This window comes from Adelges cooleyi, unplaced genomic scaffold (genome assembly GCF_023614345.1).
Source record: "Adelges cooleyi isolate 19-005CV unplaced genomic scaffold, UGA_ACOO_1.1 ACOO_flye_CR_arks_rails_tigmint_CR_PRNA_306, whole genome shotgun sequence".
In the NCBI taxonomy this organism is placed as follows: Eukaryota; Metazoa; Arthropoda; class Insecta; order Hemiptera; family Adelgidae; genus Adelges; species Adelges cooleyi.
Window position 1 is genome coordinate 1,767,713 of NW_026095977.1, and position 24,721 is coordinate 1,792,433.

General features: G+C 30.4%; 1 protein-coding gene across 1 annotated transcript; it reads left to right on the top strand.

The window, feature by feature from the left end:
• The first annotated feature begins 10,276 nt into the window (after positions 1–10,276).
• LOC126839553 (uncharacterized) lies at positions 10,277–21,237 on the top strand. The gene is made up of 4 exons (XM_050574917.1): positions 10,277–10,423; positions 10,673–12,081; positions 19,747–20,754; positions 21,145–21,237. The coding sequence occupies exons 1-4, from the start codon at positions 10,338–10,340 to the stop codon at positions 21,183–21,185; spliced, it is 2,544 nt and encodes an 847-aa protein (XP_050430874.1). The 5' UTR covers positions 10,277–10,337; the 3' UTR covers positions 21,186–21,237.
• Positions 21,238–24,721: the final 3,484 nt, after the last annotated feature.

The following is a 24,721-nucleotide window of genomic DNA, read 5'->3' on the forward strand; positions in this document are numbered from 1 at the left end:
AGGTACATGCTTTATAATTTATACCTAAATGGAGTATAATATTTTTATGTGAATTTTGCAATTTACGACGACAAATTGTCATGAACTCAAGGCAGATTGACTTACAATCATATAATTTCTTATTATTAAAAATAAGGATCTATACAAAAATAAAATGTCTTAATTTCTAAAAAAAAAGAATAATTTTTTTCTATTTTTGAAAATTCCAAATTACTTATTTTTTATTTACTTTAATTATATAAACAGTATATAATCTTTATAGGACACACGTTAGGGGATAACTCACAACTGCTTACTTCTATATTGGGTTTATTATTGTCTTTTACGCTATGCGCTACGATTTACCATGCTTACTAAATTATCATGAAATTATACAAGAAGTTAGTTTCATTTGTTTTTTTGAATTTAATTTAATTAATTTTGTTTTTTTAAATTTAACTTTTGAAACGTAAATCATTAAATATTGTATTATTTCCAGGCACATGCTTTTTGTTTTTAAATTCTATGAATTTGATTTTGATTTGAAATTCAAAAATGGCAAAGAAAATTCTTCAACTTTGGAAAAACTTAAAAAGTATGATGATTCGTTACGAGCTCAAGGCGAGAACGTTTTGGGGATTCTCGATGACCTAATGACGGAAAACTACAAAAAATCATCCAATCGGCCTGAGGACATGATGACAATCAATTTATGCTTGAATAACGTTTTTAGTACGTTATTGGTACGAACCTACGACGGAGTGAAGAAACGAGTATTGCCGGAGAAGATTGAGGATGATGAAAAAAGTATACATAAAAATAGATTCAATAGGGCTAGTAAAAGATTAACTGAATTATTCAAAACGAGTGACAAGGCAAATAATTTGCCATACATTCAAGAACTACCGTCAAACAGCCCGTATGAAACTGTAATAGCTTATAAAAACGAAATCAAAAAGTTAATTGGAAAAATAATTCAAATTTTATTCAAGAGCCTCCGTGATAAATGCGGATACGTCCTAGGCAATGTTTCGTTAACCATAAGGCGAGATTTAAGAACTAAAAGTCAATATTACGATCAATATAACAAATTGCTTCCGTCACACGGTACTGTGGACGATTTAGTAAACTATTGTAATGGTGGTCATACAATACTTAAAAGGTCATTTCTCCCATTATTCACGAAAGCATTTCAAGAAAGCGACTCTAAGTTGAAGGATTTGATGAAGCCCATCTTGGATAGAAACACGTACATGCAGAACCATCCGAGACAAATCTTATTCTACGATCTATTGTATCGAGGCGACCGCGATATAGATCAAGAGGGTTTGCCAAAAGAAAGCGAATTAGATGATTTGGCGCTGCTCCGTAATGTCACTTTAGATACGCAATTGGAAGATGGCACTCATCCTAACATCCAGCTATTGTTTTCGATAGCACTGCGGTTTTTCGACGTCAAATGTGTTGAGTCGTTCCAACAGCAAGTGCTGGTAGCAACGGTGCATCCTTTGTTGTCAGTCGTCGGTTCTTACGTGGTTTTGGTCGAAGATATATTTTACAAGGGTGACGGAAAATTTCAAGACGTCGCCTCGAGGGCCAAATTGTCCCAAGAGACAATCGACAAATTGGGCGATTCCATACTGACTACGCTGGTCAGTTTCATAAATTTAGGTCTTTATCCGAAAGAAGCTTTGGGTTATTTAAAAACAACCGCAATGGCATTAGACAAGTTAATCACGTACAACGATAAAGCAAACATACAGATAGGTGCACCGCATTTGATTTATGAATTGTATAGTAGATGCTCTGCTCCAATGTCGCTTAACAAACTGACAATGTCGTATATGGACGAACATATCAATGTAAACTCCAAAAAAAATTGTAGCAATCCCGAAAATGGCATGTTTTACATAAATGCGGTGAAAATGAAAGCCGATATGGTCGAGAAATACGTGAAAACTTTGGAGAAATACGAAAACATCTACAAAGGGGTTATTAATAGTCAGTTCTTTTTTCACAAAGACATATTTTTGACCGGACCTGAATGTGACATCATAGAAGAAACAAAATATGGTAAATTCACATATATTAATAAACTTCCATGAAATATTACAGTGCTGGTTAATATATTTTAGTCATATTTCTCAAAAAAAAAAAATTTTCAGGTTTAAAGATTGCTTTTTTTTTCTGCTCAAATATTTTTCAGATACAATTTTTTTTTTGACAGTACCACACCACCTAACTCACTCTACTTTCAAAAAATAACCACTAACTTTCATTTACTAACACCACTTTTGCTTTTATTTTTATTCTCATTAATTTCCTACTTTTATTTTAGGGTATAACATACTTGGGAAGCAGACTCAAGTCAAAACATATCAAGAACTTCATCTGCTAAATGGTTAAATTTGTTTGAATACCCTTTATCATATTTAAAAATAAATAAATCATGAAAACAAAATGTATTTTATGGACAGTATTTTTAGTATAGTCTTTAGGTACTTTTTTACAATGGACAACCAATTTAAGCCTTTATTTATGATAAAATATCGTTACATTGAAACCAAACAATGAATGATTTGCTAGGCCTATTAAATTTGTATAATCAAGCAAAAGCTATACATTAGCTTTTTAACCTTAAAATGTAATTTTAATTCATAGGGTTTTAACACACGGGGTTTGACAATATATTGATACAATAATAAATACAATTTAAGTTTAGTTTTTATATAAATGTTTACCTTGATTACAAATTGTATACAATTTAGACAAATATTTCCGCTTAGGTCAATCCGATCATAGGCCATTTCTGTGTTTGCAAAAATTCTAACAGACATTAATTTCAACATCTATAGTAAGTGATGAAGTATCTTTGTATAAAGAAAAGTCAGTATATTGGGGTGGGGGCATAGTGGAACGGAGCAAATCAGGGCGGGGGCGTTCACAATTCTATATAAATTATTACAACAAAAAGTTATAAAATCACATTCAAATATACTCTCCTTTTCAAATTTGTAATAATAAAAAATATACAAGTAGCGATAAAGCCATTGTACCTATTGACAATAATGTGCATAAAAAGGTTTTTTGTAATAAGGTCAATACCCAATATGAATAGAGTTGATCGTCTGCCTCTAATAAAAATGTTGACAGTAGTAATAGATTTGTTATCTACAGACTAAATGTATAACATCTTAAATTACCACAATGTACCCAATTTTTGAAAAATACACTCATGTATTATAAAACGTTTTCTAATATCTGTTTTACAGATTGTTACATACGAAATATTATTATGTACACATAGCTAAATTTACAAATAATACCGTACAATACTTACAAATCTGTTGTTTATCAAAAAACAAGTGGTTTTTAGTTTTGTTGTATAGTAAATAAGTAGAAAAACAATGTGCACGAGTATTGTTCAAATTATAAAAAAAAATGTTTTCCTACATGACGCCAAAAATGCAATATGGAATTGAAAAACAACAGAAATTTGAATATTGCTTGTATATTTTATAAAACCCATACCATATTATCAGTTTTAAATATACGAGAACCTATGATGTAGAATCTCAATATAGGACGAGTAATTTGTGAGCGCTTAGAGATTAAAAAATGATATAAAAAGTTAGATTTGCTGTTGATTATAGTTGGATGTCTTATTAAATATTAGATCATACAAAATGTTATTCTTATGGAACTTTCATCGACCATTAATAACTCAATAAATACTATACGTTTGATATAAAATTTACAAATAATAGTCAAGCGCCAAGTTTTAGTTTAATTTTATATTTCGTCACCAAATTTCCGTAATGCATATAAAATGCAGAATTTAGATAAGATTATAAAATAATTATTAACTAAAAGCTTGACATTTGAACTACAATAATAAACAATTATAATCAAACATTAAATACAGTAATCTGTTTGTTTATATGAAGAGCTACACATTAAAACTTCAACTCTTATAGTCAGCCACGAATTGCACATGAGAAATTCAATTCATTAGTATTTTAACAGTGTTCTTCTTAAAAAAAAATTTCCTTCAAAAAAAAAAAACTTATTTTATAAATTATAATTAATGTAATTTTTAATGAATTTTACTTAGTTACATTTCGGCGAATTTGTCGTCAATATCTATCCTATATTAATTACCATTATCATTATCATCATTAATGATTAGTTATAACTTCCACATCAGAGTAATATATTATAATGTTTATAGAATATTGATGTAACATTTCCAAATCCTCAGTAGCCGGGGCATAATATGTAAAATATCAAAATTATGTTTACAAAATGTTCATTACTACTAATAGGAACAAATTTTTATTTTTAAAATTATTACGTTTGTTAATTATCATCGTACACTGTAGAGCAATATAAAACTTAGTCACAATTAGGGAATTTATAAACACAATTGACAATACTTCAATGTATTAACAAAACACACACTTTCTCTGGGCACGATAATATAATATTGTTATAATCTCTTAACCATACCGTTAAACTATGGAAATTTTGTCAAAAGTGTTTTCTACTGATAAGGTATGTGAACAACTGGCCAGACGTGTATAAGCTGTCACGGTTTCCGACCATAGGTAGGTAAGGAACCGCTTCTCCATATATTTAATAAAAAACTAAGGAGTGTTGTTTATGTATGGTTATCAGTTTTATCGAAGAGGTCGATAATATTATTTAATAGCAAGTAACATGCTACCTGTGTTGAAACCCCAAATGAATATTAATAAATACTATAAATCATTACAATGTAATAAGTGACGATAGATGAGAATTAAAAATTCAAACGACAATAGAAAAATTAAATTTTTTACTACACATATAATTAAAAATGATTGTTCCCATTGTACCAATCGTATACGAATTAAGATCTATTGAGTTGCTACTCGAATAAATCGTTCCAAAAGAAAAAAAGTTTTTATAAAAAAAAAAAAACAATTGTAAATCTAATACATTCTCAGATCCGCATCATTGCTATACAATTATAAACCTATAAATTCCGTCTTCTCTGTCGCATTGGAATTCAAATAATGTCTATTGCCCATAATACTTGTACTATAAAAACCAATTGCCAAAAAACATTTTTAACAGTCAAGTACGTACCGATGCAAAAAAGTAATCTTGATAACCAATATAATACATTTTTGTTTACTGTGGTATAATATTTGTTGTTATTGGAAAAAAAATAAAAAGTATCGCTGCCTTGCGAACTGTGACAGTATAGCTGATGTTGAAGATTCTCAGCGTTATAACCTGTTTTGTTATTACTTTTTACAATAATACGTAAAAATACTAAAATTATCATGATACTGTTCAAGAGCATTGTTTTATTCATTTTTCTCAATTCATTTGTCCGAACAGAAAATATAAAAAATTGCTATCTTTCCAGGTACATGCTTTATATTTTATTTTTAAATGGAATATAATATTTTTATGTGAATTTTGAAAATTACGATGACAAATTGTCATGAACTCTAAGCATATTGACTTACAATAAGATAATTTCTTATTATTAAAAATTAGGATCTATATAAAAATAAAATGTCTTAATTTCTTAATATTTTTTACTATTGCCAATTGTGGAGATAATTAAAATGAAAATAAAAATAAAATTTCTAAAAAAAAATGTATTTATTTTTATATTTTCCAAAAATGTCAAATTCTTTATTGTTTATTGCTTACTTTAACTAGATAAACAATACAAAATCTTTATATTCCATAACAAATGTTAGTGCATAGAGCCATAACAAATAATTGCTTTCTTCTAAATTAGGTTTATCATTGTCGTTTAAGCTAGTCGTTACATTTACCTTATTCACTATTTTACCATACAACTATTTAAGAAGTTGGTTTTATTTGTTTTCTGTAATTTAAATTATTAAAACAAAAATCATTATATTATTATTTTCAGGCACATGCTTTTTGTTTTCAAATTCTATGAATTTGACTTTGATTTGAGATTCAAAAATAGCAAAGAAGACTCTTCGACTTTGGAAGAACTTAAAAAGTATGATGATTCGTTACGAGCTCAAGGCGAGAACGTTTTGGGGATTCTCGATGACCTAATGGCGGAAAACTACCAAAAATCAACCAATCGGCCTGAGGACATGATGTTAATCAATTTATACTTAAATAACGTTTTTGGTACATTATTGGTACGAACCTACGACGGGAAAGATATAGTGCCGAACAGCCCGCATGTAAAGGTAAAATCTTATAGTATGGAATTCAAAAAGTCTGTTGAAAACTTACTGCCAGAGAATGAGGATAGTCAAAAAAATTCACATGAAAATAATCTACTTTCATGTATGTCTTCATTATTAAATAAGGTCTGTAAAAGAAAGCCTAAATTATCTAAAACGAGTGAAAAGGTGAATTGCCCGTCAAACAGCAAAGGTCTGACGTCAAATAGTCAAAAAATACCGTCAAACAGTCAAGAAGAACCGTCAAACCGCCCGAATGAAACAGTAATACCTTATAAAAATGAATTCAAAAAGTCCATTGGAAAAATAAATGATATTTTACACGAGAGAATCCTTGAGAATTGCGCAACGTTCGCCCTGGGTATTCATTATTTGTCAATCGCAATGCGAGATCTATCAAATAAAAGCGAAGAGTACGATCAATATAACGATTTACTACCGTCAGAGAGTACTGTGGAAGATTTAATACGCGCTAATGACTATAATTTCAACGTTGAAAGCTCATTTCCCCAATTACTCACGAACGCATTTCAAGAAAGCGATTCTAAGATGAAGGATTTGGTAAAGCCCATCTTGGATAGAAATACGTACATGCAGAACCATCCGAGACAAATTTTATTCTACGATCTGTTGTATCGAGGCGAACACGATATCGATCAAGTGGGCTCGCCAAAAGACAGCGAATCTGATGATTTGGCTTTGCTTCGTAACGTCACTTTAGCGACAAGATTGGAAGACGGCACTCATCCCAACATACAGCTATTGTTTTCGATAGCACTGCGGTTTTTCGACGTCAAATGTATTGAGTCGTTCCAACAGCAAGTGCTGGCAGCAACGGCCCATCCCGTGTTCTCAGTCATCGGTTCTTACGTGTATTTGGTCAAAGATATATTTTACAAGGGTAACGGAAAATTTCAAGACGTCGCTACGAGGGCCAAGTTGTTCCAAGAGACAGTCGACAATTTGGGCAATTCCATATTGACTACGCTGGTCGGTTTCATACAATTAGGTCTTTATCCAAATAAACCTTTAGGGTGTTTAAAAAAAACCCAGCGGTTACTGGTCAAATTAATCACGTACAGCGATAAGGCAAACTTACAGAAGGACACACCACAATTGATTTATGATTTGTGTACTAGTTGTTCCTATCCAATGAGGATTAACAAACTGATAGTGTCGTATACGCGGGAGCTTAATAACGTAGATTCTAAAGAAAATTGCAACAATTCCATAAATGCGGTAAAAAGGAAAGCCGATATGGTCGAGAAATACGTGAAAACTTTGGAAAAATACGAAAACATCTACAAAGGGGTTATTAATAGTCAGTTCTTTTTTCATGAAGACATATTTTCGCACAAACCGGAATGTGACATTATAGAAGAAACAAAATATGGTATACTCACATTTATGGATATACTGTCATGTCAACTAGTTAATATACTTTTTTCGTTTTTCTCAAAAATACAATTTTTCTAAGATAATTTTGAAAAACTCAATTTTTAGGCATTTATATTTAACTTTTATTTAGTTATAGTATATATTCTTTACGCGCCATTCAGTTTTTATGATTTTTTTTCCTGTTTTTTTACGTTACCATTTTTTTAGTCATTACCACACCACCCAACTCTTTCTAATTTGAAATAATAACTTTCATTTAATAACACTAGTTTTATTTTAGGCGTTGCGGTATATTATTTTTATATACATTTTTATTATTTTCTTACTTTTATTTTAGGGTATAACATACTTGGGAAGCAGACCTAAAGTCAAAACATATCAAGAAAGAAATTTGCTAAATGCTAAAATTTGTTTGAATACACATTATTGTAATTTCATCTCTTAGAAGATAACCTCTTTTAAACTTTATTATTATACATTATGTTTTTGATGATTGAAGAGATTTAAAAATGTGTGCAAATTATATTACTTTTAACACGATTTATTATTATAATTTTTCATTATATTTTATGCACTTGTAAGGGTTATTGGGTGAACTTTTTTTTAAAAATAAATCAATCTTGAAAAAGAAGTACTAATATTTTTACCGATAGTATTACGCTTTGAAATCATATGGTAAGCAAACATTTTAATTCGGCCATAGAATCAAAAGCCTTACATTGAATTTTGAGCTTTACACTTAAATTTTTATTGATAGGGTTTTAACACATGGAGTATGGCAATATATTGATACAACGCTTTGATGCTAATTTGTTAACACATCTAAATTGAATACTTTCTTACTGTGCTGGTATATACTTGGCTTGGTTTGACTGATTCGCATCAAGCTCTTATTTGATCCGACTTCAGATTGTATAGCAAATATTTTAATTCGGCCACAAAGCAAAAGCCAAACATTGATTTTTTAAGCGTTACAATTAAGTTTTAATTTATATGGTTATAACAATCGGAGTATGGCAATTTATTAATACAAAAATATATCAATTTCGGTCTAAATTTTAACTAAATGTTTACAATGTTTGCTAATTGTATACGATTTAGACACATGCTCCTTTCAGGTCAATGAATTGCTCTCCATAGTAAACAATGTTTAGTAATTGTCCCATTCGGTCCCCTAACTATGCCCTGACCCCACATCACTGGTTTATGTTCTATATTCATTTAAAATATTTTGAACAGATTTTATGGATTTCCTTATCGGTAATATTTATTAATTTAGTTCTATTGTGTTTTAAAAACTATTTATTAAAACAAGAAAAGAATATGTTTTGTGTTGAATTATTCAAACCATGAACATAGTATATATACAAAATTAACATATTTTAGCGCATATTTTACAATTGTGGTGTAAAAAATAAAATTCAGCAAAATTTCAGGTGCAGAATTTTAAAGTAACTACATTATTTTTACAAAATACGGTCTGATACAAAAACAAATAATATATAGGTACCGCTTAACGGTGTTTTTTAATGTTCTTATAAATTCTTAAAAATATATGTTTAGGCTTTACTTTTGGTGTCAACACCTTTTCGTCGTTTTGGGTTAGTCAAATATATGCACAACACATGTAGTATTCTACGCCAAATCTTGCACCGTAATTTGAATTTTTTATCTCGATGTGAACAAAAAAAAAAAAAAGTAGTACAGTCAGTACCGGAATACTATTTATTTTAAATTTAAAAATGTACTTGCATGTAGTTGTATAGAGTTTACTAAAATATTTCCGAGGCATTCCTAGTAAATGTTTGATAAAAATGTCAACTCGATCAGACCATTTTTCACAAATTTATAGCAAATAAATTGAAAAATAAAAAAATTGCATTAATTTTATGTAGGGGGGGGGGTTATCACACAATGCTCCGTTCTCACTATGCCCCGACACCTTTGTACTGGTATTTTCTATACTTTAGTCAAACAAGCTTATTATAAGTAAGAGAATGAAAACAGAAAAATGTGATTTTTGAACCGATAATACAAAAACCAAGCTATGTAGATATTAAGAAAGACGATAAAATTCTATGTTTCTGCAGTCGATAAAAAAAAAATAGCATAACATGCATTCTCAAATTAATATACGGATTTCTATAAGATATTCAAAAATCAGTCTTCCTTAAACCTGGTTACCGGACCAACACAAATTACACATGACCTTAAAATGTCATTGTATGCTGAATTCGAATAATGTTCTACGTAGGTCGTTTAAGAAGAGTAGTTAATTAACATGTATAATTGTTTTATAATATAATACATTAAAAAATCTGTATTGGGATTGGTAATTTTCAAAATATGCAACATAGTTATGGTTGCATACTCAAGAGTTATATCATTTAAAGGTACAACCACCAGCTTAGCCCCTCGGGCGATATATATATATATATATATATATATATATATATATATATATATATAAATCTATAAGGGGGACCTAACCTAGCCCTTCTCAGCTGTCGTAAGTTAAACAGTGTGTGGTGTTGTTTTACATTGTTGTATTTGTATGATATCTCAAAATACTCATACAAAACAAACAAATTGCAAAAAAAACATTTTTTACAATCAAGTACGTACCTACCAAACTGTGTCAGTATAGTCTATGTTATAGTGTATGTTTCTTAAAGTTGTAAGTTGTTTTGTTGTTAAATTCAAAATATTACTTAAAAATACTATATTACCATGATTTTGTACAAGTGTTTAGTATTATTCGTTTTCATGATTTCCTTTGTCCGAACGGATAACGCGAAACCATGCTATTATTCCAGGTACATTTTTATTGTTATATTCTTGATCAAGGCAATACATTTTTTAATTTCTAAATAATATCTTCATATTACATACTACACCGAACTATAGTTAAGGATAGAGACTTAACTCACTTCTATAATATAACATTGTCGTTTTAAGCTAACCGTCATGGTTTACCACATTATTCATTATATTACCATGATATTATTCGAGAGTTTAGTTGTATTTGTTAAAACGAAAATCATTAAACATTGTATTTTTTCTAGGCACATGCTTTTTGTTTTCAAATACTATGAATTTAAATTCGATGGGCAATTCAAAAATTGCAAAGAAGATTCTTCGACTTTTGAAGAACTTAAAAAGTTTGGTGGTTCGTTATTAGCTCAAGGCCAGAACGTTATGGCGATTCTCGATGACCTGATGACGGAAAACTACCAAAAATCATCCAATCGGCCTGACGACATAATGGCGATCAATTTATACTTGAACAATGTTTTTTGTACATTAATGGTACGAACCTTCGACGGGAAGGATATAGTGTCAAACAAACCGCATGAAAAGGTAAAAGCTTATAGTAGGGAAATCAAAAAGTCCTTTGAAAAAATAATTATTAACTTACAAAACAGCATCGTTGAGAATTGCGGATCTTTCTCCCTGGACGAATCGTTAACGAGAATAATATCGCGAGACTCAAGATCTAAAAGTCAAGGTTACGATCATTTGAACGCATTATTACCGGAAATATCTACTATGAATAATATTTATTATAGATATGGGTATAATAATTACATTTTACCTCCACCAGGCCAATTATACTTGAACGCCTATAACGATAGCGTTTATGAGATGACGTATTTGGTGAAGCCGTTTTTTAACAGACAAACGTACATGCGATACAGCCCGAATAAAATTTTATTGTTCGATCTGTTGTATCGAGGCGAACACGATACCGACCAAGAAAGCAAACCCGACGATTTGGCACTGCTTCGAAACGTTACTTTAGCGACAAGATTGGAAGAAGGCACGTATCCCAACATAGACCTGTTGTTTTCGATAGCACAGCGGGTTTTCAACGTCAAATGTGTGGAGTCGTTCCAACAGCAAGTGTTGGTAGCAACGGCTCAGCCCGTGTTGTCGGTCGTCGGTTCGTACTTATGTTTGGTCAAACAAATGTTTTACACGGGTGACGGAAAACTTCTAGACATTGCCACTAGAGCCACGTTGTTCGAAGAGAGAATCAACGATCTGGGCGATTTCGTATTGAACGTTTTCGTCGGTTTCATACGTTTGGGCCTTTATCTGGAAAAGGATTTAGATTATTTAAAAAAAACCGCACTGGGACTGGACGACTTAGTCAAGCACAACGATAAAAAAAACATGCAGGTTGGTGCAGAATGGATCGGTCAAATATTTAGGCGTTGTTCCAATCCAATGTCGCTTAACTATCTGACAGAGTTGAATGAAGAGGAATTCGTCAACGTCAACTCCGCAGAAAATTACAACAATGCGATAAACACGTTAATAATGAAAGCCGGTTTGGTCGGGAATTACGTGACTACTTTGGACAAATACAAAAACATCTATCAAGAGGTAGTTTTCGAGAACCCGTTCTTTTTTCACGACTACATGTTTTTGTACAGACCGGAATGTGACATCATAAAAGATACGAGACATGGTAAATTCACATATATTAATACACTGGCATGTCAACTGTAATGGCGCTGGTGAACATAAATTTATAGTAATTCTCAAAAATAATAATTGCTCTTAATTTTTCGCCATTTTTTCCAAATTTTTTTTTAAAACTCCATTTTTTTTGGAAATTATCTAATTTTTTTTTAGTAAAAGTATATTTTTTTTCTCTCACCGCCCAACTTACTCTACTCGAAAATAATAACCCCTTACTTTGGTATAGTAACACCAATGTATTACTTTAAGCGTCGCAAGATATCCATTCTTTTTTTCATTATTGTATTGAATATTTACATCTATACAATATGCACAACAGTAAAAAATGAATAAATAGTATAACATGAAGTGGGGGGACACCCAATGGTGCTACCTACATTGATTTTTGAGTTTTTGTTTATTTAATTGTTTATAGGTGGTCTCTGCATCATTTTATTTTTAATCTTCTTGGCGGGTTATCTGGGATATGACTAGAAGATAGGTAGTTTATATTAGGAATGGTCTGAGAGTTGAATTTTATATGAAGGTTTTTGTAGGCAGTTTTTGCGATCTTGTTTACATAGTTAATTTGTAGATCAGAATGAAGGGTTTTATTTGAAATATACCAAGGGGAATTAGTTAGTGTGCCTAGGAAAATGAATTGAAATTACTGGAGTTTTTGGATGTTAGATGGACCGGCACAGCCCCAGGTTTGGGTACCTTAATAACATAGGGGAAAGAGAAGAGTTTTGTAGATGAGTGTCTTGAGTTTCAGATTAAGTTTGGAACGTAAAAAGAGGGCGAAATAGATGAAGTCTCGTGTTTTATTGTTTTCTTTTTTCAGTTATACGATCTTGCCAGGTCAGGCGTTTGTCAAAAATGAGGCCTAAGTATTCTACTTGGTTAGTTTGGGGGAGTAGAGTGTTGTAGAGTTTGACTGACGAGCAGTTATGTGGCCGAAGAGAAAAGGTGTTGTGATTAGATTTGCTTGTAGTAATTTCAATTTTCCATTTAGTAAATCATTTTTCCAAAAGATTGGGGTGGTGTTGGGAGTTTAAAATTTGTAATAAAGGAATCAGCGTCAGATGCTAGCATACTTATACCGTCGGTAAATAGATTTGCTAGGATATTTAGAGGGGGGTATAGAATCAGTTACTGAGCTTTGTATATTGTAAGTTAATTACAGTACAGCTTTTTAAATATCATGCGTGTTCTTTAATGGAATATTAAGTCTAGTTTTGCTGTCTAGGACGAGTTTGATTTTTTTCAAGAGATTAGGCCTTCAATGAGACTTGATTTTTTGTTGAGAGGGGAGATTGAATTTAAAGAAAGTAATACAGTTAAGTGAGGTTCGATATTAGTATCGATTGACTTGGTGTTTGCGTAAGTGTTATGGTGTATCCTAATGAAAGGCTGAGAGGTAGACCATTGGGTTTTTAAAGGGGGAAGTTTTTTTCTTGATTGAAGTTGGCATTGATCGGGAGTCGAATTGTATAAGTGAATTTCAGTTAACTTGCTGATTTTCGGTAGATATTTTGGTTTGTTGGAGATGGCTCCAAGTCTATAAAGAATATGGGGGGTGGAGTTTTGGTTTTATACTGAACACAGTTTTTAATTGTTCGTACAGTGAAACCAAAAGCTTGGAGCTCTTCTTTGATAAAATTGATTGGTATGGTATGGTGAAGGTGTCGAATTACTCTTGTCTACTCACTAGGAGTGCACACCTTAAATCGCGCGTAAATTATTAATGTATTAATTCTTACAATTGTCTTACTCTTATTTTAGGATATGACGAAATTGGGTATAGCGTACTAAAGGAGAGCAAACCTAAAGTATAATGGACCATCAACCAAGTTTGCTGGATGGTTAAGTTTATTTGAATACACATTATAATATGTTCAACAGTTATGAGTTAACCTCCTTTAAATGTTAATAATTTATATGTTATGGGTGTTTTAAAAGTTTTAAAAATTTAAGCAAATACTATTCTATTAAATATGTTATATAATTATACTTTATTATTTTATTTTATGCCCTTGTAAGGGTTGTTGGGTGAAGTTTTTTGAAAAAAAATAACATATGAAAAATAATGTATTCTACAAACAGTATTTTTAATTTTGGTATATTACTTCAGTCAAACAAAATCAGAAAAAATTATATCCGAATAAAAACGATTTCAATGTTAGGTCAGGATTGGACAAAAAACGAGATATTATTTTAAAGTAAAAAATAATCCTTAATGAATCTCGAAGACTTATGTCGGGAAGTGAATTGCGATCTGAGTAATATGTGCATCTTTCCTAAATTACACACAATAGAACTATTTATTTAAAATTGATTATCAACTAGTCAAAATTTTAAGGACATTTTTCTCAAATCTAAGAGCTTATAAAATAAACACGTTACCAATAAAATTTCAAAAGATGATAAGGTTCTATAAGATACTAAAAAAAATTTGAATATGATCTAATATAGCATAAACAAATGTGTTTTAAAAATATGCAATATTTTTAATATTGCATTTCAAAAATGTTTTTAAAAGTTAATAATAAATTCCACATAAAAGGTGAGTGCGGTAGGGAACAGGATGCAAACCATTTGTTTGCATGTCCACTACTACTAGTGTAGAAAGGAAGACTTTTTGAAAAATGAAATTTCAGACAAGGCAATACAAATCGCTGCTTACTGGGAAGGGAATGGAATATGAAGACCAACACGACAAGAAGAAGACTAACTTTATATATTTTATTCAATTATTTTTAGAGTACATTTTTTTTATCTATTCCCTAAATAATAATGTTGACTACTTTTTGTCTATATCTAACTTTAAATTCGTTGGATTGATTTAATTTATCAGCAATTCTTCAAATCAGTAATAATTCTGTTTAGCTTGCGCTTTGGAGAGGGGGGTGCAAAATTGAAAATATTTCTTTTCGTCAACAGTGTGAAAAACAGTGGCAACGGTACTATTAGATTTTGTATATGGATCCTATTTTGTAAAAAAAATTGTATCGCCATTTAAATTTGGCTTTTGAAATTTTGCTGAATTGTAGTTTTTATACCAAAATTGTATTGTATGCGATAAAGTATGTTGTTTTTGGATATTCATTTTGTTTGTTGCACGCATCTATGTATGACCAACAGGTAACAGTTACATCTGTTTAAATAATTCAATACGAAAAATCATAACAAAACCTGTTTTTTCATTATTTCGATAAATATTTTTTAAAGCGCAATAAAAATAAAGTAGTAGTGTATAACATTGTAAACATTTAGTTAAAAATTAAACCAAAATTGGTACTGTGAATTTTCTTAAAAATCATTATGTGTATATAATATTAGCCCCCGTAGTTTTTCTGACTTAAAAAATTGTACTGAGCTAGTAATATATATAAGTTTTATATGGTCAAATTCCAAATTTCATACTTCTAATTTCCACTAAATCAGTCGATTCAAATGCTTATATTGCTTATAGTAAATTCAGACTTTAAAGATACAGTGAACGTGCACCTCCTGTTTGACATTTTTTTAAAAAAATGTATATAACAACTAGTAAAAATTAAAAAAAAAAAAGGAGCCGATACTCAGTGGCTATATCATTAATGAACAAGAACGCTGTATTGTTCACACCGCACACATTACTACACGATATTTGTAGTTAAATTTTTTTTATTAAACCGTATTAGATAATCGCTGAACTCGTAGATTGTTAATCAGGCGTCAAGCATCGGTTGCCAGTTTCCCAGCAAAAAAACGCGGGTGCCCGAGAGTTAAACAAGATAATAACAGGGTGATTTTTTTATCATGAACCACTCACTATCTCATAGCGTTTAATAAGAAATACAATTTTTTTGTGCATATTGTTTTTTTACAATGTTATCTCAATTGGCTTACAATTTTTTTTGTTTCCACCCCCCTCCCAACTTAATTTTTTTTCGATAGCAACTTTTGAAACTTAAATGGAAACGTATACATTTTATTAACTTTTTAAATTGAAAATAATGTACTAAAATTTTTGACTGGTCGATTACCAGTTTTGAATTTTTCAAGTTATAAGAGTTTTAAAGTTATGATGGGAGGGGAAGTGCGGTTGGGAAATGCGCGCAGATAAAAATAATACTACACTCTACCTTTCTTCCTGCCCTAAACTTAAAAACTTCAATAATGTGGCATTATATTTATTTCATAATATTATTGTTTTCTTTTATAAGAAAAAATTATAAAATAATTATATGGAAATAACGGGATTAAAACGGACCGTCTTTTAAAAACGGGATAATATAATATAATTTTTAACGGCTTAAATATTATAATATTGGTTTCTAGCTCGATCGATACACTTGGACTATTGTCCCATGGATAACCCGATCATAGAAAATATACTACTTGGATCCTGTGTGAACAAATTATTTAAAAAACGACCCTTAAGGAAGAACCGCGACTTTGGTTAACAGCCTATCAAGAAGTGATAAGTCCAATTTATATCTTTTCTAGAATAAGTATTAGTAGTAATATTAATTTATATATTTTACTAAGTATATGTATGTGTGTTTTGCGTTTATTATACTCTCTAAAGCCGAATGTCGTTTATACGGAAAATAAATAAATATAATTTTTTAGATCAAACTACACAAATTAATCTATAAGAGGATTAGCAATCATATGAACTTATAAACAGAAAAATAGTAGCTAGCATTCTCAAGTTTTTTTTGTTTTTCTTATTACTATGATTCATAGCTATGAGTTTTACAGTTATTTTTTGTTTTCCGTAGGTTTACCGAATATGTTTTTTTCTTGAAAACAGAAACCGAGATCTTACAAGCTCGAATGCAAGTTATAATGTTTTTTTGTTGTGTACGTATTATAAATGTGTTGTAAAATGTAAGCCCAAGTACAAATATTAGATTCAATCGGTTTTGTAGAAATAAATACCACAAATGATAAAGTTGTGTATGCTTAAACGTATATTTGTCTTTTTAATTTACTTTTGTAACAATACCGTAGATAGATTATACAAATTAAACCCCTTCCACATTTCACTATGACATTAATTATTTATTCTTATCCAAAAGTTGGGAGGTTGTCACTTGTCAACAGTTTGTGCCCCATCCCCAAATGCTAATAAATATCATTAACCGTTGACGGGTTTGACTCAAGCCGACTGTTCTTCGCTAAGTTACTGCAAGTCAAAATAGACGGTTAAAATCCCGAACAATTTTTTATTTGACTTTTTTCCATTTAAGGAGAATAAAGAGAAAGACTCTTTGTGCTTTGGGTACATCAAAGTACCAATCGCATAAATAAAAAAAAAATTATAAAAATATAACTACTATAAATTTTATTTCTTCATGGCTATCGCATTAAAGTTAAACAATGACTGTTGTGCAAAAAAATAATTTTTAATAGCCAACATAACTCATTTTTGTTTAACGTGTTATAATACTTTAATTGTTATTGGCAAACAGAACAAAAAAACAAGCACCGCTGCTTTGCAAACTGCGTCAGTATAGTTTATGTTGGAGGTTCTCTAAGTTATAACTTGTTTTGTTGTTCGTTTCATAATTTTAATTAAAACTACTATATTACCATGATATTGTACAAGAGTTTGGTTTTATTCGTTTTTATCAATTCATTTGTCCGACCGGAAAACTTGAAACGTTGCGGCTATGCGAGGTACATGGTCTTTGTTTTATATTTAGACGAAACGTAATATTTGTGTTTAAAGTTTACCAATTGCAATGCAAATTCCCTTATAGTTATAGAAAAAACTGAGGTACGTGTAAATTAGTTACGAACTCAAGACGATCTGTCTAACAATAACGTGATAAACATATGACCAATTAGGATGTTATTAAAATGTTAATTAACATAACATTTTTTAGTTTCTAAAAAAAATTACTCTATTTAGATTTTCTAAAAATTAAAAACTACTAACACTTTTTTATTTTAGCTTCGATGCTTCGACAACTGTTTTTTTTTAATTGCTGGAAAACTTTAATTTTGCAGATTGCGTATATTATAACAAAAACACCGAAAATCTTAAAAAAAAATTATTAAATAATTACAAGAATTTTATGTAGATCTATACAGAATGATTCTATTAAGTTTGAATACTCAAGTACCACTTTTAGCTTTATTATTTTCTTAAGTTTTTTTTTGCAGAATAAAAGTGAAAACTGATATTAAATTCGTAATCACCGACCCCAATTTGACCTCTTTTAAAGTCTTTTACACAAAAATCTAGAAAAACTACAAACACGGTGTACCAGACGTGAAAATCGAACAGACGCTAATAACTGTCGGTAGGTAACGTCGACCCGTGTGTGGTGTGAGAGATAATGTTTAATCGAACCGAAACGGTCGGTATCATAATATTGTGTTTATTACATGATATCACAGACGACTAAATCGTGTATCTGATTACAGTAGATACACGATTTATTGGGGAAAAAGCCGATCCGTCTACTTATTAAGACACTTAATCGTTCTGACACGGCGAAACCACCGTTATTTTATCACCCGCGGCCGATCGTACCAAAGGTCAACTATGAGTATATTATGTCCAACTACCTGCAAATTATGAAGAGGAAAACTGTTATTTCTTAGATCCAGATTAAGTGTTGGTTTTTATGCAGTCTACCGCCCCAAAATTCATTTTATATTACACACATCTTTTAAAGGAACACTAATGTTTTGCATATTGTTGTACTGTTATTCATTATAAAAGAGATTCACGCTCGTTTGTTTAAATTATCGAATATTTGATAATCTACTTTGTGCTAGTTCTAATATTTTAGTTTACCATGTTTTTTTACTAGTGTTTATTTGAAAGTGGTTTTATCCGAGAGGACTAGGTTACAGTAGATTATAGGCATAATGGGACGGAGAGGGGAAAGAGAGGTCACAGTTCTACAGAAATTATTATAAATCAAAGTGATAAAATTGAATAAAATCACTTTCAACTAAAAACTTTGATGCCTTTTTGAAAATACAGCACCTCAATTTAATACTTTCTAACTTTGCTGGTTTATACTGTGCTTGGTTTGGGCTGTACTGAAAAGTAATTTTATCACTTTCAGATTTAAAAACTCATCTAAACCCGTGACCTCCCCGTCCTCACTATGCCCCGACCACACTGTACTGGTTTTTTTTTTACTTCAATTAGATATATTGTACATTGTCTACGATTTTTGAACACTATACTACCACGATATTATTCAAGAGTTTAGTTTATTTGGTACGACGGATATAATGAAACATTGTTTTTATTTTAGGTACATGCTTTTTGTATTCAAATTACATGAATTTGATTTCGATTTGAATTTCAAAAATCGCAATGAACGTTCTGTGACTTTGGAAGAACTTAAAATGTTTGGTGATAGGTTACGAGTTCAAGGGCAAACCACTTTGGCGATTCTCGATGACCTGATGAGGGATAATAACCAAATATCATCCGATCGACCTGACGACATCATGGCTATCAATTTATACTTGAACAACCTTTCGAATACATTACAGGTACGAACCTACGGCTGGAGGATAGGAACAGTACAGCCGGCTAATAAGTATAATCGAGTACAAATATATAAAAATGAATTTGAGAAGGCCACTACAAGAATAATTCAATATTTAATAAAAAGTATTAAAGTGAATTGCACGTTTTTTGAAACAGAAGTTGAAATTTCTGATTATTTGTCACGCGGCTCGAATAAGCTAAAAAAAGGTTACTATGAACTCATCAAATTGTTGCCAAAATTTTCTTATTTGGGTCTCATTAACGCTAACCCCGATTATATCAAACTACACATGAACGATTATCAAGATAGCGTTTTGGAGATGAAGTATTTGATAAGGCCGATTTTAAACAATCAAACGTACACGCAATATCAACCGAAACAAATTTTATTCCACGATCTGTTGTTTCGAGACGAAAACTGTACCAACCGAAAAAACTGTGATAAAGAATGTGAACACGACGATTTGGAATTGCTGCGAAACGTCCAATGCAACGTAAAAATGGAAGACGGCAGTTATCCCAACATAGAGGTATTGTTTTCGATTGCACAGCGGGTTTTCGACGTCGAATGTGTTGAGTCGTTTCAACAGCAAGTGCTGGCTGCAACGGCACATCCCATGCTGTCAGTCGTCGGTTCCTACGTGTCTTTGGTCAAACATATATTCTACACGGGAGACGGAAAGTTTCAAGACGTCGCCACTAGGGCCGAGTTGTTCGAAGAGACAATCAGCGCCTTGGGCGATTCCATACTGACCAAGCTGGTCGGTTTCATCCGTTTAGGTCTTTGTCCGGATAGGGTTTTGGACCATTTAAAGTTAACCGCATTGGAACTGGACGAATTGGTCAAGTATGATGACAAAAAAAACATACAGCTGGTCGCCCCAGAATGGCTCGGTCAAATCTTTAGGCGTTACTCCAAGCCTATGTTGCTTAACAAATTGAGAGTATCGAATGAAGAAGAATTTACCAAAGTAAACTCCGAAAAAGATTACAACAATGCAATATATGCGTTGAAAATGAAAGCAGATAACGTCGAGAAATACGTGAATGGTTTGGAAAAACACAAAAAACTCTATCACGGCATTATTGAGAATTCGTTTTTTTCTTACAAAGACATGTTTTTGGACGAACCGAAATGCGACATTATATCGCATAACAGATATGGTAAATTAACTTGTTGTAATGTACTAATATAATTAGGATATTGGTGAAAATGCTTTTAGCTTATTTCACAAAAATAATCATTTTTTTTGTTACTTTTTTATCAACATTTTTTGAAAACCTAATAATTATAATTATAAGTTTTAGACCTACTTAAATTCAGGCAAATTTTCTTTTCTTTACCTCGTTTCATTCGTGTTTAATAGACCAGTTACAATTTTTATCTTTGTACTTTTATTGATCACTGTTACTTTTTGTCCTTACCACACCACCCACACTCCCTATCTTGAGTGAACAACCGTTAAGTTTTATATTTTATTAGTTACGTCTTAATTTAAATGCCATGGTATTACATTTATATCAACCCTTAATAATTTCTTATTTTATTTTTAGCGTATAGCATACTTGTGAAAAACAAACCTATAGTTGGATGATTAAGTTTATTTGGATACACACTACAATATTTTCAACAGTTAGGAGTTAACCTTCTTTGAATGTTAATAATTTATATTATGTTTTAACAGTTTTAAAAATGTATGAAAATTCAAAATACTATTATATTAAATACAACATATATTTTAATTCATTATTTTATTTTATGCACTTGTAAGGGTTGTTGGGTGAATTTTTTTTTGAAAATAAATATTATACGAAAAAAATGTATTCCACGAACAGTATTTTTAATGTTGGGACCTTGGTCAAACAAAGTAAAAAAAGTTATATCCGAATAAAAATTATTCTAAAATAATATGGATTCGAATTTTAAACAGAAAAAACATTTTTTTTTTTAAGTGTGTTTTAAACAAAAACAAGATTGAGCAGTGTGTGCACTTTGTGAAATCAAATTTCCAAAACGATGACAATATTTAAAAAAGTTATATCCGAATAAAAATGATTTCAATGTTATGTCAGGAATGGGCAAAAAACAAGATATTATTTTAAAGATAGAAAATAGTCCTTAATGAGCCCCGAAGACTTCAGATAATAAGAAGTAGTCAAAATCGGTTGATGATTGGTAGGAACACGGTGGGGGGTACCGATTCTGTTAGATTCGTTTATGAACTTATGCTTGAATTTAGACATTTTCGGGAAAGAAAATATAAAAATTTATTAGAAATCAAAAGACGATAAACTTTATATTAAAAATAATATGGATTCAAATTTTAAACAGAATAAAATATTTTTTTTTTTTTATGTGGGATTTAAACAAAAAACAAGACTGAGCAGCGTGTGCACACAATGTAAACAAGTTTCCAAAACGATGATAATGTTTTTAAAGTTTAGGTAAAATACAATCTGCGAATACAAATAATAGCTAAATATGAGTTCCTTGCAACAATAGACCGATGACGCAAGTGTTAAATGTACATATTTATGGGGAACTGGTATTATTATAGCAATATATGTATCCAATACAGTCTTCTCATACTTCTCATATTGAGAATTCGTTTTTTTCTTACAAAGACATGTTTTTGGACGAACCGAAATGCGACATTATATCGCATAACAGATATGGTAAATTAACTTGTTGTAATGTACTAATATAATTAGGATATTAGTGAAAATGCTTTTAGCTTATTTCACAAAAATAATCATTTTTTTTGTTATTTTTTTATCAACATTTTTTGAAAACCTAATAATTATAATTATAAATTTTAGACCTACTTAAATTCAGGCAAATTTTCTTTTCTTTACCTCGTTTCATTCCTGTTTAATAGACCAATTACAATTTATATCTTTGTACTTTGATTGATCACTATTACTTTTAGTCCTTACCACACCACCCACACTCCCTATCTTGAGTGAACAACCGTTAAGTTTTATATTTTATTAGTTAAGTCTTAATTTAAATGCCATGGTATTACATTTATATCAACCCTTAATAATTTCTTATTTTATTTTTAGCGTATAGCATACTTGTGAAAAACAAACCTATAGTTGGATGATTAAGTTTATTTGGATACACATTACAATATTTTCAACAGTTAGGAGTTAACCTACTTTAAATGTTAATAATTTATACTATGTTTTAACAGTTTTAAAAATGTATGAAAATTTAAAATACTATACTATACTATACTATACTATACTATACTATACTACTAAAATAATATGGATTCAAATTTTAAACAGAATAAAATATTTTTTTTTTTTATGTGGGATTTAAACAAAAAACAAGACTGAGCAGCGTGTGCACACTGTGTAAACAAATTTCCAAAACGATGATAATATTTTTAAATATTAGGTAAAATACAATTTGCGCATATATTTGCTAAATATGAGTTACTTGCAGCAATGTACCGATGACGCAAGTGTTAAATGTACATATTTACGAGGAACTGATATTATTATAGCAATATATGTATCCAGTACAGTCTTCTCATACATTGTGGACGAATTTTTATTAAACACTTACAATGATATTCCGTTATGAATTTTCAAACATCTTTCCATAAAATCTTTAAAAAATTGTTGAGAATTTGAGTAATAAAAATATAGATTGGTTAATAGCTTAATGAGTCTTTATCTTAATAGGTCTTAATATCCAAATATTCAAGTTTTAGTACTATAAAGTACAGCGACTTTATAACAACATGGTATTCGCTGGTAGTTTTAAATTGCTGAATATAAATAGACAAAAAAGTCTAACTAATGTAGACAATTTGATAGCAGTATTAGCCGCCCTTAGTGCACAGCCTACAATAACACTGAGAGCTGTTTCAAGTACCTAACATACTAAAAAAATCTTTCTTAAAGGGTCTTCCTTAAAAAGGAGGCTTATAAAAGCCCCATAAATGATTTACACTTTAAAAAATAAAATAAAAAATGTATGTTCCAGGAATACTGGACTCAATTTGAAAAAAGGTGATGAAGTAAAAAAACGGTATCTCTTTGTTTGGATACAAACAACATTTTGAGCGTTTATTTTAAAATTAAATGTATATTATATTATTATTTTTTGATAATAATTATAAATCTTATTGTTGAATTAATTTTCACATATTACTTTAACTAATAAAATCTATGATAACAATTATGCACAATCATTGGCGGTAACAGCTATAATCTGTTATCTGCATTAATTCGGCAATGTGTTTACAAATAAAAAATAAAAATTGTCAAAAATATATGTTGTAAAGCTGTTACATGAGTATCACGGTTATGGTTACTGTGGTCAAATCGCTATTCAACAGATATGATACAACATTATTTACGGTCAAGTCCGTGTTTTGTCCGCACTGCGCAAGTATGTATGAATAGTTAGATAAAAACTGCTTATCTGGTTATTGATGGTTATATACTTTTTACGAATAAGGGATGTATTTAAAAATATTAAAAATATAGTACAATATGTACCTAAAAGTATTGGAAAGAATATTGGTCAAAATATTAATATCTTCCGAGAAAATGAGTCTTATCCTTAATGAGTCACCCTGTATACAGTGTAATTTAGTAGGATAAACATTTTCTGGGAACATACGAATATTTTGATGAATGTTTTTTTTTTCCATTTTTTTATATGCATATTGTTTTATATTTTTGATGGCTCTTTTAATATTGATTTTATAAACTTTAGAGCTCAATTGAATTTTATGTTTTCAGCTAACACAATTGTTTTTCTAGAATAATGCGCTATTGTGGTTTCGAGTTGACGTACCTATGTAAGAATCAAGTAAACTATGCTTCAATAAAAATGGTGTTTTTTAAATATTGTCTACTTTTGATATTACATTTGAAACTCATGTGCAGATGTGCAAATAACGCCAAGTCCTCAATTTTTAAAAATTGAAAAAATGTATACATGATTTTTCTTGTGGAAAAAACGGAAAACTATCCTGTTTTTTAAAAATTTCAAGTTTTACAAATAATTTTTTCAGCCGTTTTTATGACTGTGGTCGTTATTTCGACCTTTCAATGATATTTCACCTTTTTGTTTTTCCAAGCGTTTATACGAAGAACCCTATTTGAA

Excerpts from the sequence above, each read along its gene's own strand:
- LOC126839553 (XM_050574917.1), top strand. The coding sequence starts at position 10,338 with ATGATTTTGTACAAGTGTTTAGTATTATTCGTTTTCATGATTTCCTTT. Across the intron at positions 10,424-10,672 it reads AAACCATGCTATTATTCCAG|GCACATGCTTTTTGTTTTCA; the intron begins GTACATTTTTAT and ends TATTTTTTCTAG. Across the intron at positions 12,082-19,746 it reads CATAAAAGATACGAGACATG|AAGTTGAAATTTCTGATTAT; the intron begins GTAAATTCACAT and ends TTTTTGAAACAG.